Raw genomic sequence first — 15,491 nt, 5'->3', positions numbered from 1 at the left:
AAGGCAACAATTTGTTGTTTCAGTCCACATAGGTGAGAGGTGCCGTCCTACCCTGCTGCCTGTGCCACCTCTCAGTCTCTCCTGCCAATATTTCTTTTATCTTGTCTAAAAAAAACACCCCAAGGAGCATCCTAATTATTTCTAGGTGATGCAGTTCGCACTTGTCACAACACAAGATGATTTCCCCATTAGCTCAGCACAATGTTAAAATTCCCCTTCCATCACATGCATCACGGCACTAAGTGAACACTGCTTTATTTTAATATATTAAGGGTATTCTAAAAATCCCTTCTGCCAGGAAACCTGGTAACACTGCAAGCCATGAAGAGCACACTAAGCCCGATTTTGTGTTAAATAAGGTTAATTAGAGAAATGCTCTCATGTTATGAGCAGGGAAACCAAGGGAGAGCAAGGTCTGCACCTCTCCTGCATGCTGCCCCACAGCTGGGGCAAAGCCCCCCCAGGTCTCGCTGACACAAATAACTCCAGTTTTGCCACCATCAGTTTTGTGGGCAGCAAACCAGCCTTCAGCAAAGAAGGGGCCGCACTGAATAAAGGGTCCGTGACCACCCTCCCTGCTGAAGGAAAACTCCGTTAGCTGGGAGCAGTGGAGAGGAGGAGCTCTCCCTTCCCCAGCGCAGGCCATGCTGTCACACTCGGGAACCAGCTCATTAAAGCTGCATCCCCTTCATTTTGCTATGACCATGAAAGCAAAACACACAGAAAACTTAATATTAACATTGATGCTTCTCTTTTAGCAAGCCAGTTAATACCTGCAGCTGGCTGATAAAATCACAACTGCATTTCAGATCCATCTAGTGCACTGCTATCAGCAATTACCAAATCCCTTTTGCTCTCTGTGTGTGCACTGCCGGACATTAGGAAAGGCGAAGAACATTATTCCAGCATTCCCTCATTCAATGCAAGAAAAGCAGGTTCCACTTAAGAGCATCATGCACAACAGCCAGGTAAATCTGATGGGTTTAGCAGTCTGCAGAGGGGAGAACAGTGATGGGCTTCTAAATTCCTGTTTCTTTTTTTGGCAAACATATAAGCAAGTGCAGCCTGAGAAAGCCACGGGACCCTTCTCGCTTAATGGGTTAGGAAACAAAACGTCAGAAACAGAAGCCCCAAATGTGCCTGTAAGCCGTGGTGAGGCAGCGAGGCCAGCTCGTCGTGGTGGTCACTTGCCTTACGCACCTCTTCCGAGGGCAGTTCCAGAGGCTGGTGCTGATGGGATGACCACGGAACCCTTCGGCTCGAGGAGGGGGTACCTGATCCTTCCCTCATGCTGAACCAAACTTGCAGGCTGGCTTTCCCTTAGGAGCCTGGATAGGGGCAAACTCGGGGATACAGAAGTGCAGAAGAGCAGGCTGCTCCTCTGGGAATACAGCAAATTTGATGCCTCGGAAGCCTTATATTAATTTCAAACCCCTCTATTTGCACAGACTGCAAAGCCCATCAAAAACATCCCAGTGCCACTTCTGGGAAATAAGCAATGCAGGACGAAGGAGAAGATACGGCAAGGAGACACAGGCAAGACTGGCCTTTAATGCTTAATGGTTTCTCACCTGGAATAACAGAGATAGTTTTCAAAGCTCGGAGAACTCTGAAAGTTCTCAATGCTGAGACATTCCCAAGGTCCACAAACTCTGTGACATATCTGCAATGAGGGAGGTCACACACAAAAAACACAATGACAAAACACACACCAAGAAAACAACAACTACAGACAAAGCAATACATCACTCACAGGGGCCTGTACCCAACAGCTAACACCAACCGGAGGCCGCCTTACCTGGAATTACAGAAATAGTTTTCAAAGCTCTCAGTACCCTGAAAGTGCGCAGAGCTGAAACATTGCCTAGGTTTACAAACTCTGTTATATACCTGCAGAATTAAACCAGAGTTAATGGCACCATTGGGGTCACCGGCCTTGACTCTAGCTGTCTGTTTGCAGGAAACAGCTCATTAACTCAAAATGTTTTAGAACTGGCGTTGGAGAGAGAGAGAGACAGAAAGTTTCGAGGTGAAAACGGCTTCAGTCTCTCACTCCAAGCCGGCTCATCCCGCTCTGCCTTCTCTCCTACGCAGCACACAAGAACTCAATGCTATCTCTACAGAAGAAGGTACAACTGTCAAACATGCCAGGAGGCTTGGTGACACCACCTCAGTTCAATGATTTCAGGTCTATTTACTTCTTTTCCCTTCATGTTTTTAATACAGTACCATCAGCTTTGGCTTTTCTTATTGCCTTTTAATTCTTTGTGCTTCATGCCCTGTTGGCAAGTACAGGTAGGTGCCCTTATCCCCCTCTCAGAGAGGGACAAACCTGAGGTACCCAGAGGGCAACTGCTCTAGAGTTGCTCTTTAATCACCACTGAGAATAGAGTTTTTCCTCTGTGCTCTTTGGGGAGAAAAGCAAAACTCAAGCGCTGCTGGTTACGGGCTATTTGCCTTTCTTTGGGCAATGCACAACCTTTGGCATGCTATTGAAATCACAACCAAAAGGCAAGGAGAAAAAAAAAGAGCAGATATTCCGGAAAACCAACACTCTGCATTGCAGAATCCAGCCAACACGTGGCCTTCTGTCACTGCAAACAAACTCCACTTAAACTTGCATTTAGCTCCCGGAGCCGCCTATGTTGGCCCTGGGTTTTCACTGGCCTCGGTTGACTGGGGGAGCCCCAAGATCTGCAGCCCCAAACAAATGCAGAAGAGAAAACAGAATCGCTTCCCCGCAGCCCAGGCTGCTGGGAGGACTAAGCAACGGCCTGGGAGCCAGGAGGCACCTCCAGCCTCAGGAGGAGCCGAAACATCCCCGAGACGCCCTCATCCTCAGAGCGAGGGAAGCTGAGCTAGCACCAGAGAAAGGACTGAAGAGGCAGAACGAAGTCTTTCCTTTTCTGACACTGCCTCTTCACCTGCAACGGGCCGGGAACCGACCAGCAACCGCCCGCCGCAGCCTGGGAAGCTGCAACGCGCAGGAAGGCTGCGGAGGGCCGGGGTGGTTTGGCGACGTTTGGCTCCTAATGCTACGTTCAACACAGGGAGCTGCCGCTCTGGCACGCAAGACAACCTGAAATGCTCCATGCTATCATAAAACCACACGTTAGCAAGGCAGTTATTAGGAAAACTGCAGATTTTGCAGACGCAGCTCTGCTAATTCCACTGAGCTGCAGTGGAGATCTGTGGTCCTAAGTCAAGCTAAAGCTTTTGTTTGAAAATTCAGACAGAAATCTTTTGGGGATTCACTTAAGTTCTCCTTGGTTTATTTTCGCCTTAGACACCCACCCTCTTCCTAAGATCTGATGCCCTCCCACATATAACAAATACCTGAAATAATCTAAAAATGCAACTTACGCCATCATGATCACACTGAAATCTAGCCAGTTCCATGGATCGCGTAGGAAAGTAAAGCCATCTATACAGAAACCTCTTGCAATAATTTTCACAAGTGATTCAAACGTATAAATACCAGTGAATGTATACCTGTTAAAAGGAGGAGAGAGAGCAGTACTCAGAAGTCTATAGAAATGTAATTTTAGTTATGAAATAAAGGTAAATTACAGACTTTCTTGTCTAAGCAAAGTGGATATAAAAGACTGCTTGTACTCATGCTAACGTAAATACAAGTAGGAAAAGATTTCTGAATAGCCAGAAAACAACATTGCGCCAGAGTCTTACAAGGATACAAAAAATATTTACTTACTCCACATTCTTCGACCATTCAGGTGGGTTACTAAAAGTCATGAATACACAGTTGGTCAAAATAGTGCACATAATGATCATGCTAAATACTGTGGAACAAAGTCAAGGATCACAGGGACACAGGGTGGCTCTTCCCACCCTCTCCCGCCCTCCCAGGGATCCGCGGAGCGGTGCGAGGGCGCCCGCGGGCCGGCTCTCCCTCCCGGATGGCACGGTTTCCATGCCAGTCTGCTACGGGAAGTGGGAAGGAGGGGTGCTTGGGAGGCAAATCCCTTCAACTCTTCAAAAATAGGCAGAGTTGTTCCTCCTTGTCCCCTTACATCACTAGCTGGCTTGTGCTTGGGACCACTCTTTCCATGTTTGCTGGAAGAAGAGAGCCTGTTCCCAGCCTTAGATCCCAGGTTGAGTTTGAAGCATTAAAAGATGCAGAAGGATTTTTACCATGTGAGATGCAGGAAGCAATTACATAGAAGCTTCTAAAACAACAAATACATTCGTTGCCATCAGATCAGTGCTCGAGTCACAAACCAGCTCACCCAATGCACTGTTACTCTTGCTCTCTCCTCCTTCACTAAAGCAGGCAGGAGGCTTCGGAGGCCGCCCGAGCTCGCTGGAGCCCAGCAGTGCCACATTTTGGAACAGCTTTGCCATGAGAAGGAAGTTTGAGAGATGCCAAAAGAGCAAGAAATTAGTCAGCATCTAATTATATTTACAGTATCTTTGGCTGCTTCTCCAGATAATGTTTTTGTTGAACCATTTTAGCAGCTAGTTCAAGCTCAAGCCTCTCCTTGGAAGCCTAACTTTAAATCGTGTTTACTCCAATACTTATCAATGAAGAACTGATATGGGCAGACACAATTCAGCAGGGGATGCAAAGAAGTTATTCCATAGGCTGAATCTAAGGGCTATGGTTTTCACTCAAAATACACATTTCTGTGTGTGCTCAGAGGCCAGCCCCCAGGGCAGAGGTTTTTTAAGCAGTAAACAAAGTCAGAATAATTCCGTAATATAAAAGGATATGAATGTATCAAAATTTTAATAGCTATTCTTCTAAACAGATTAAAAGGACTTAAAATGTACAAGGCAGGTGTGGCACTAAATCGGAAGAGTGTTTTCCCTCTGTTTAGTACTACAAAGGTCTGCAGAGAAAGAGAGAGAGAAAGAAAGAGAAAGAGAGAGTTAATGCATGAAAACCAAAGTATGAATTGTAGAAGAAAGACCAACATCTTCAATAGGAAAAGACTATTTTCTGCTTTTCCAAAGAACAGTCTCCTCTAAGACGTTCCCACTAGGGTAAAACATACCTACCAGGACACCCTGAATTCTTCTTCCAGTCAGCCCATTTTACTGGATATTGCACAGAGCAGAAGCAAAATCCCCCACCCCGGAGCTCCCACTGTCCCCACGCGGGGGGTTCAGGCCCCATAGCCTCCTCGGCCTGGCTTGGCCGGTCTCCCCGGCAGCTCGTTTGGGAGCGGAGACGGCAGCTCCGGCCGAGCTTCGGGTCCCTGCCCAAAGCACGAGGACACTTGGTGGCCCCGCGCAACGCAAGCTGCACCCCCGTGTCCCTGCCTTCCCTCCATGCGAGCGGAACGACATCTCTTTAGCTCGTTTGGCTCCATTAGAGCACTGAGCAGCAAACTGTTTGGGGAGGAAATCAAAGCCAGGTTGTGGTTTAGGGCTGAGTGAGAAATACTGGTTAGTGCAACCACTAACACCTCTCCCAAGACAACCTCGGACAGCTCTTGGGTCGCGGCACCAGGAATTATGGAACGGGTTATCCCGGCATGCAGGGATCGTGCAAAAGGCCAGGACTTTTCCCAAGACCCCAGCGAGCACGAGGGCCGCCCCGCGGGAGAAACCAGCTGTCTCTGCGTCCCTGACACGACACACAGCTCCAAACTCGCCCCTTTTAGAGGCTCCTCTTGCCATCCTCAGCCCAGGCTCTCTCCTCTCGGCCTCCAGCTCTCGCTGAACTGGCTCCTTTGCACAACCTCAGTCACAACAGGGCCTCTCGCTACAGCCCTAACGCAGAGAACAGTCTGCTCCGCAGCACGATGGCTCCAAGATCCGCCACTCCGGTTCCCCAGCGTTCCCTATAAAACCCTGGGTAAGCCTCCACTTGGCCTTACAAATAGAAAGAAAAGCCCCCCAAAAGTGCCTGGCAATGAAAAATCTTACCTTATTTTTTCTTTATGCTGCTGACATATTAAAACTCAGTTTCAAAATGGCTGCATGCACTTAAAATGTTTGCTGGTTCAGCTCCAAGAACATCCTTAAGCCCTTTTAGGATCTGCTGAGGCAAAGCTCAAAACCCGGAGAAGGGCGATACCCGGTGACCGGCATTTTGCCTTCCTGGAGGGGAGAAGTCTGCTGGAAGCTCCAGTTTGTTGTTAGGCAGTTGCAGAAAAGGCTCCATCCACTTCAGTTTGCTTAAAGTTGGCTGGGTTTGTATGTTTTAGAGGAGCTGTAGAGATGTTTCTGATCGAGGATGATCAGGGGCCTGGAACATCTGCCCTATGAGGAGAGGCTGAGGGAGCTGGGCCTGTTCAGCTGCAGAAGAGAAGGCTGAGAGGGGACCTGAGCAGTGTCTATAGGTACCTCAAGGGAGGCAGTGAGGAGGATGGGGCCGGCCTCTTTTCACTGGTGGCCACTGACAGAACTAGAGGAAACGGCTGGAAACGGAAACACCGAAAGTTTCACAGGAACTTAAGGAAAAATTCCTTCCCAGTGAGGGTGCCAGAGCACTGGAACAGGCTGCCCAGAGAGGTTGTGGAGTCTCCTTCTCTGGAGATCTTCAAACCCGCTTGGACGCAGCCCTGTGCCACGTGCTCCAGGTGACCCTGCGTGTGCAGGGGTTGGACTAGGTGACCTCTAGAGGCCCCTTCCAACCTTCAGCATTCTGTGATTCTATGATTCTATAAAAGAAATACTCCTAAGGAACAAGCTTCATTAAAGCCTCTGTATTTAAATCAATTTGCAAAATAACACCGGAAGGAAGTTCTTTGCTGCAGAGCACGACAGGATGGAGCAAACGCTGGAGGGGAGTGGGGCCGCGCAGGCCGCAGCTCGGCTTGCTGCACCCAGCACGTCTGCAAGGGCTGCCGGGAGGAGCGGGCAGGGGGCTCCCGGGGAAGGAGCTTCCCGAGCAGCCCCGCGAGCAGATGGGACCTCCCCGCAGGGAAGCGCGAGGCGAGGGGAGCGCCGCGCTGCCGCCCGCGGCACCTCGGCACGTTCCCCAGGTCCGTTTGGGCTCATAGAGATGTACTTTTTCATATGGAAAATGCAGCATTTACTTTTCCATCCCTCCCAGAAAGGGGATACATCTACTGTTTATCAGCACCTTGTTCTTTACCCCAAAAAACTTGTGGGGGAAAAGTATTTGCCACATCCTGTGCTTCTTTTAAACTCCTGCTTGGAGCACAGTACAGCAGAAATCCCTGGGACTATTTTTGGAAATATTTTCAATGTATATCTGTATCTAACTAAGATATGTTTTCAAAAATCTGTTCTTCACCAAAGGGGCCTGAGGAACCGGGCTGATTTACCACCATGAGCTGCTGCCTGAGCCGCAGAATGGAAGGATGGCGCTTCCTGGAATTTCGCCCATCCTTGCCTCCGCAGCGGAGCCCGTCCTGCCTCCTGGCTGGGACAGGGCCGGCACAGCCATCCCGGTCCATCCTGGTGGGCTCCGCTTGCTCCCGCACAGCGGAGCCCGGCCGTGACGCTGCCCTGGGATGCCAGGAAGGAGCAGCGGGGCCGGGGCTCCTTCCTGCTCCTCGTAAACCTGTGCGAGGGCAGAGGGCAAAAAGAAGCGATGTTGCACCTACGGGGCCTGGAAAACGCAGTTTGCTGTTGAAAGTGAGATGAAAACAGGCAGCTTTTGAGACGGCCTGGCTCTCGCTTCTCGCCATCAAGGCTGGCCTGAGCACCAGGCCTTCTTACAGCCACAATCTCGCCTCACAAGGAGGTCATAAAAGGCGGCTCCTTGAAGCACATGCTAGTCAGACATGTTTCCCCCAGCCTCTCTTTCATATTCCTGTAATTTTCCTACTTCTGAACACTCAAGGTGACATTCCGGGCTGGAGGGCGCGTTTCCAACCGGAGCATGTGACTCGCCGAAGTTGCAAGTCACTCTTGGCACCCGGAGCCGGGAAGGATCCTCAGGTGCCCATCTGCGAGCGCTGGGTGACCGCAGGCAGCGCCATGCCGGGCTGTGACGCTCGTGACGCGCAGGTCGCCCGCGCCATCCGCCTCCGCTCGCACCAGCCTGCCCTCTCGGCGCCTCCAGGCACCTTCTGCCTCTCCCACCGCAGGGGCTGCAGGAGCGTTTGCACCTTCGCCTTGTTCCGTAGCCAGGGGAACAGGTTGCTACAATCCAGCAGGCTGGATGGAAGTTACTCGAGGAAAATGAGCACGGCTCTGACAAAGAGCCAGGAGCAGAGCTGCTCAACAAAGCGATGGCAGGAACATAAACGGAGGAGAAAGGAGAGAGGCCTAAAAGCTGGAAAACCACGAGGAAAAGAGATGGTGGGTACATCCTGATCGCCGCTGCCTGAAACGCCTGCATTTGCCATAGGACAATTTGCACCCATTGCGAGGGGTGTTCACACGGTTGTCTTGAATTTCACTTGCACTTGTCCACAAGGAATTTCACGTGCAAGTATTTGCCTTTTTTAATTATTATTAAAAGTTTCAGGTGCCCACAGCAGATCTCACAGGCCAGTAGAGCTTCCATCGTATACTGCAGGTCAGGAGCTGGAAGGTGATCAAGCTATTTGCAAAAGAAAGATCATGAAAAAAGATCTCCCTGGTACTTAAATGAAAACAAAAAGTGCTAAATTAGCTCCATAATCTTTTACTTGTGAGCAGATGGACTTTCCTGATTCTGTTAAGAGCCATTATTCCCATTGGGCAAAAAAAAAAAAAAAAAACCCACAAGCAAAGAATGAAGGAGCTTGGACAAAACAGTTGCGTGCAGGGCCAGGCTCCGACCCCGGCATTCTGACTCCCAGCATCGCGGTCCTGTTTCTAGGTCGCACTGTTTCTCCTTTAAAGATCAGTTAACATGTTGGCCACTGGGCAGTTCGGCGTTGCAGGCAAAATGCAGTTTCAGTTTCCTTAGATAAACCAAGATCACTGTGTCCTCCTGCAAGGAAAAGCGAGCAGCTGATTCGCTCCTATGAGTGCTGCATGTCTAGCCTTAAAAGAAAAGACCTATGATGCAAAGCCTCCTGGCAAATGCTAGAGGGGGAAAAAAAAAAAGTCTTGGAAAACTTCCCATGATTCAAGCAGATTTGCAATTTCTGATGATTCAGAAAAGGGTCTTTTTTAATAGCCTTAAAAAAAAATTATTTGTGGGAAGTCACTGTGTATTTGGGGAAGGAGAAGCGTAACACAGCCCTGTGCTGCGGCCATCCCGAAGGGGATTCGGGAGGAAGAGGCAGCGAAACGTTGCCGCTGGGTGCGTGGGGAGGGAAGGACAGGCGGCTCTGCGACAGCCCCGGCGCGCTCGGGCTTTCCGCGCAGCCGCGAGGACGTGATGGGTGGTGTCACATCGGCCTCCCCACAAAACGCTACTCTCAAACTCTCAGTTTTAGAGAGGAAAAAAAAAGCAACGTTCCCCACGCAGAAGACTGACAACAGGCGAGGGTTAACGGGGTTCACCTCCGTCTCCCATTGCCGGCGAACGCTGAGCCAACACAGCAGTGCCGCTTCCCTCTCGGCACTGCTTCCCGGTTACAGCCTGGGAGCTGGGGCGCAGCTCCGCAGAGGACACTGCCCGTCCAGCTACGTGAAGGCGGAGAGGTGACGAAACAGCCCCGTTGTTGGACCTGGTGCCGTCTCCTATCCGCTTTGGTCGGCGTGAGTGGCCCCACAAAGCCTAGGCTGCTCTGGGAAGCGCTGCCGAGCGTGGGTCGCTGCAGCCAGGCCTTCCCAGGCCGACGTTTCCGCAAGCTCCCTTCTTCCAGCAAGGCCGCCCGGAGCGCCGTCCTCAGCGGGATGCCCACCCACCGCCGATCCGCCACGTCCAGAGGCCCTGCTCTGAGCTGCTGCCCGCACTCCTAGCGGCACCGACCCAATAAACAAGCAGTAACTAGGACTAAACCAGTCACGTGTGGCGAGCGACGCAAAGCTTCAGCAGCCAAGGCCAGGCGCGCGGATAACGCCTGCGATCCGCAGAGTAATTCCCGAGTGGGGCAAGGAAGACCTTCCCCAAAGACATAAAACACGTTGCTGCCCACAATGACTTACTGATATTTTAAAGGACAGACGTGGAACCACTCACAACTGTCACATACACGCTCAAATCTCCAGCTCCTCAAGCACAGCTAAGCCTCAATTCTGTCTTTCTAGTAATTAGCTTACTGAATTTTGTTTTTATGAAGGAAAGTCATTAAATGAAGCGGTAGAAAAGCAGCTCAGTTTGAAGCCATCAAGACTTCCAGGAAAAAATGCGGGATCACCCTCTTCCAGCACTCGATGCCCCCCTCTCCATTTCCCGCACACTGCTGGCTTATTTACCACTTCCCCTAAGATACTGCTTCACCTCTCAATAAATCGCAGCAGCAATAAATGCCTCCAGACTCACCGCCTTATTCCCCAGACAACATTTAGAGAAATAAAAATTACGAAGATGAAAGTGAGTTAAGCAATTCACCTCACTTTGATTTGGTCCCCATTCCTCCCCTTGGTGTCCTTCTGACCAAATTTCAACTGAACTCAGTAAAAGCAATGAAATGCACACTAACCCTGTCACCCCTCTGTTAAATCCTTCCCCTCCAGGTTAAAAATTGTCATGTCTGGACAAGTTAATCTGATTTTAGACCTTGTTCTGCCATCTCCACCCAAGCAGCTGCTTAAAAGACTAGTCATATAATCTCTAAGTTTGTTAAACAGGATAATGGTTTGGAAGGCACATGAAGAACAAGAGCAATACTGTTAAACATCAAGAAAAAATATATAGATACAAAAATAAGCCCCATCCAAGGACTCATTTCTTTGTCTTCTATTTAAACCGTACCCAAACCTGCAACTTCCTATGGAAAAAGGTGGCTTAGTGACTTCTTCCCTAGTGCAGTGCAGACTCACTTTCTGGGTCATATAATAAGGGTCAAAGTCCTCCAGTGGCACAGCAACCAGGCCTTTGGGGATGTCCCCGTAGATGAAAGGCAAATTCTTCCCCGCCTCAAGGTCACTGTTTGGTTTGAGTTTGCTGTCTTCATCGTCATCCCGGTGGCTGCTGTCTTGCTTTGGGCGCTTCTTCTTTTCTTCTGCAATGCGTTTCTCAATGTTAGCCAGAGACTCTGGAGTGAAAGGTTTAAAACTCTCAGGGCCTGGTGGTGCGAGCAGCCGTGCTGCCATCTTTTCATCCTGCAGCAGCTTCTTTAGTTGTGTTGCACCCCGGACACGTCAGCTCTGCAGGGGGCAAAGAGCACAGGCAGAACAAGCGTCAGTCACTGCAGGAGCAGGGGGACAACCCCAGAGTCCCGCAGCCTCCCGGCGCGGAAGGTGCCCAGGAATTTACTGGCAGGCACCAATAACGTCCGGTGGCGACGGCACGGATGTCCCGGCCCCGGGAGCCGGCTGAGAACTCTTTGGCCGTATCCCGGGATCTCGAAACCATTCCCCGCTCAGCACAGGACCGATGCGCGGCCTCACGATGAGGATTTTCACCTGGGCTCCCCCGCACAGCAGGAGCGGCCGCAGGGCCCTGCGCACGGCGTCCGGCCCAGCCGGGAGCACTGCTGGAAAGCGGCTTTGGCAAGAACCGCCCGTTCTCCCCCAAAGCCTTCGCCGGCCACTGCTCTCTCCCCAGACATCTGTTAGATCCAAATCCCAGGGCAGCTCTGTTCCCGGGGCTGGGACGAGCGCTCGGCACCGGAGGCACCAACCCGTCTCACTGCTTTGGATCACTCCAGCTCTCCATCCCTGCCTTTCCCTTCCACACGCATAAAACCAGCAGGGCTCCCATGAACATGAGGCCCTAGGCACTGAATAACCTTTAAAGTCCCTTCATGAAGTGCAACAGCCATTTTTAGGTTAAACTTGTGCAAGACACGGCGCAGCGATGCCTGCAGCAGCGGGCCACGCGGGTCGGCACCGCAGCGCGGAGCGAGCCCTCAAAGTGCCCGGCCCAGTGGCATTGCTGGGAAAGGCGGCGGAAGCCCGGAGCACGCAGCACGGCTCCAAAAGCTGTGCCAAGGGCCCGTTTCTTTAAGGAAAACATCACCGGCAACGTCACAGCTTTCCAATGCGACAGCCACGCGCAGCCTCGTTGCACGGACTAAAGATCGGGCCTCTCTGCATGAGGAACAGCTGGAATTTCTTGAAGCCTGTGGCCAGCGCCGGACCGAGTCATGGAGACTCGGCTTTTCCAGCACGAATTAGCCACCTCTGCAGCCCGTGGCTCCGAGGATGGTGCCAACCGGCCTGGCAGGAGCTCCCCAGCCCCAGCGAAATCCCCCAAAATGGAGGCGAGGGAGGGCCCGGCCTCCCCACGGGCCTCCCCCAGCACCACGGGGCCAGAGGAACCCCGGGCTCCTCACCACGACCTGGCCGGGCCTGTATCTGCAGAGCCAAGACAACGTCCGTACGGATTTTCCTCCTTACGTAACAACACATCGGGAATGCTGGAATGCTTTTCCTGTAAACTTTTAACAGGTATTTCCGGAATAGTAAGTGCTCAGAAGGATGGGGAATAGGGAAAGAAAAGCCAGTATCTTGGTCGTATTAGCTCCAGAAACATCACAGAATCATTTGCTGATATTAAGGAAAAATTAATTTATTCGATTCTTGCAGCATTTGCATGCATTTAATTACCAAATTTCCCACATACTGTGGAACTATATAGCAGCGTTGGGGATGTGGTCTAATTGAATGGCACAGATAAGGCCTGAATTTAGAAACCAAAGTAGCTCAGGGACACAGGAGTATAAAAAAGGGGGGAAAAAAAAGAAGGCACAAACGGATGTTATTTGTAAGCACAATTGCACAGCCAGGAACTGGAAGCAACCAAGCAACCTGCCAGATCGGGGCTCAACGCGGGCTCCGAGGCCAGACCTCCCCTCCGGAGCGAGTCCCACGTGCTCTCACTTTCCCGGGATCGTTCAGCTCTCCGGCTCCCAGGAAAACTCCTCTCCTGCAGCAGCGCTTGCAGAACCTCTGTGCGCTAATAAATCACGGGACGTGCTGGATGCTCCTGGAAGGGGGTCGTCCTGCCGTCTGCTCTCCCTGCTCCGTGAGCCTAAAGGACGCGACTGCTTTTGTGGTGGGCCTGGGGCTTGCTCCCGCGCCTTGCTCCATACCAGGACACAACGCCCAGCCGCTGTTCTCACTGCTTGGGAATTTCCACCCCGACTAAAGTTGTTTTCCCACTATATTATCCCACATGAAAATCGGGGACAAAATTAGGATGTAAACAGAAAGCAAAGGCTATTTACTTAGCTCCTTCAGGCAGAGCCAGGCAGCAGGGGTTGTATCTTCCTACCAGCCACGGCGATGGCCAGCCGGGCTCTGCAGCTCCCACAGCCCACGTTGCCCTTTACCGCTCGCTCGGCATAAGGGGACGCAACTCCCAGGGATATTCCAGATCCGGACTGTTTCAAGGCAGGACGCACCAGCCACGCGAGCGGCAAGCACTGGAAACTGCCCCTGCAGAGCGATACGGTTGGAAGGAAAGAAAATCCCGGGAACACCAACTTCTCACATGGGGATCCAAGAGCATTTCACCGAGTATTGCTCGGTGTCTACCAAGGGCTTTGATCCATCCAGAAGGAGGGAAAACGCGGAACTCTGTTTCAAGTGCAGAAGCAACCACGAAAAACAAGTAAACAGAAAATGTCCCCCAAAGCAGCTGCGGAGGGAGAGCATCTTGGTGCATCTGCTCCTCGGGTGAATTCAGGGCCTAATCTGCTGATTTCAGGAAAGCTCCATTTCTGCAGCAGGGGCAGAGCCAAGAGGACAAGCTGATTTCCTCCCTCTTCCCTTTTGCACAGCCCACGCATTAGTTATGAGGGGGTATTTAAAAAACACTAAATGTTACCAATTTCTTTGCTCTTTTTTAATTTAATGGTAACATCTAAAGATTTCTATGAAGATTGGTCCAGATGCAATGTACACAGATTGGATGGACATTAAACTATTGGCATGCTGAAGAACTCTCCAATTAAATAAAAATAGATAAATAGATAATAGATACAAAGTTTCTCTGCAGAGACCGGCACAGAGAGGGGATAACACCAGGGATGAAACGCTGGTGTCGAGGACTGGCAGCAGATCTCCCAGTGGCTTCAAGGAGCCACAAACTTGTCCCAAGAACCTGCAGTTTAGTGCACGAAAACGCTTGGGCTCTCACTACCTATTTACACACACGTTCTTCAGAGATCGAAGATTTTACACCCAAAAAGTGTCCTACTGAGGTGTCCAGTTACTAAGAACTAATTATTTTTACAAATGCTCCCAGCAGTCCACTTACTGGTGCATTATGAAATGTTCTAATAAATTATTAAAACTGATTGTCAAAATAAATTGAAAAACACTTTTGAAGCAATATCCTCACTTTAATACAGTTCTTTGTATATTAACCTGCAAGATTCAGTCCTTCACAGTGTGTCTTTCAGCTCCTTCAGAAAAGAACTCTTCCACAAGGAATTTTGATAACCCATACAGACACATGGGTTTGGGCTTGAACATGACGGGTTAGAGCAGAAGGGAAGACATCAGCCTGGATGAACCATCCTCTGAAATACCACCAGATGACACCCTAAAACACCTGGAAAACAGTTTAACCAAAAAGAGCTTAACCGACAAACAGAAGAGCTAGTACTGTGGGTTTTTTAAATCCCCATCAGTAGCGACTTCTCTAATGTCACCCAGTAAGTTATGAGAACCAAAAATAGCTAAACGCAGAGCTCCAGCTCCCCGTCTTCCACGGCGCTTGGAGCTGACTTGCATTTATCACCAGTGCACACAGGAACCCAGAGATTCATCCTGCCGGAGCCGCCTGAAACGTGGCACTTCAACCTTCCCTTCCAAAGGCTGAGCAAGGAATGGTTCAAAACGGGCGGTGCCTGATAATTGAAAGACACCAGCATAGGGCTTGAAAGACCTAAATTTAATTCCTTGCTCAGAATTAAATTCCTTGCTCAAGTCAGTTAGCCTATTTGTGACCGACAAAACAGGAGCAAGGTTATTCTCTACATTAAGTTTGGAGGAATTCATTTAAGGCTGCGAAGTGCTCAAATGGACCCAAAATAAACTGTACAAAGATACAAATATATTAACAAAACGAAAGGAAGGGCAATTAGCCCCAACCCCTCTGCTGTTACACAACAGATCTCACGATTTCTGCCCCGTTCTGGATTACGAGCCGCGCACGCCTTGGTCGCACCGTTTTGGGGCAGATCCCATCCAACTCGACGAAATCTCTTCCCCGCGGGTTGGAGCACTGGCATCTGCTGCTCCGCCTCGTGTTTTGAGGGTCCTTCCCCTCTTAGGTGAGGGTTAACTCCCGGTGAAGGCCTTGCCTGTCACCAAGTGCCACCTGAACAGCTGAGGACGGTAAAAGGTCCTCACGGAGGGTGCGCACCAGCTCCCAGGAGCTCCGCTGCGCTTGGGCGGCTGCGGACGTGCACATTTAGGCTGGGTTTACAATTCCTAAGGGAAGTTCTGGGAAACCTAAGTAATAACGCACCTGCACTGAGAAAGAAAACGAGAAAGGTGATGGTTTTTAGGCTTTTCCAAGATTTTCCACCAATGAATCAGGACTGGGCTCTATT

At 50.5% G+C, this 15,491-nt stretch overlaps 1 protein-coding gene across 1 annotated transcript in view; it reads right to left on the bottom strand.

Moving 5' to 3' along the window:
- SCN8A (sodium voltage-gated channel alpha subunit 8) overlaps positions 1–15,491 on the bottom strand; it is a 43,457-nt gene that overhangs the window by 25,531 nt on the left and 2,435 nt on the right. The window contains 5 exon segments of the mRNA XM_088520661.1: positions 1,572–1,663; positions 3,364–3,492; positions 3,713–3,803; positions 4,733–4,850; positions 10,804–11,130. Coding sequence (XP_088376787.1) covers positions 1,572–1,663; positions 3,364–3,492; positions 3,713–3,803; positions 4,733–4,850; positions 10,804–11,076 — 703 coding nt within the window. The 5' untranslated portion in view covers positions 11,077–11,130.

The sequence above is a fragment of the Tinamus guttatus genome, unplaced genomic scaffold (assembly GCF_059628265.1).
Source record: "Tinamus guttatus ecotype Peru unplaced genomic scaffold, ASM5962826v1 Tinamus_guttatus_pri_ptg000096l, whole genome shotgun sequence".
NCBI lineage: Eukaryota > Metazoa > Chordata > Aves > Tinamiformes > Tinamidae > Tinamus > Tinamus guttatus.
The sequence above is the reverse complement of the archived record's forward strand: the minus strand, read 5'-3'. Positions and strand labels throughout refer to the sequence as shown.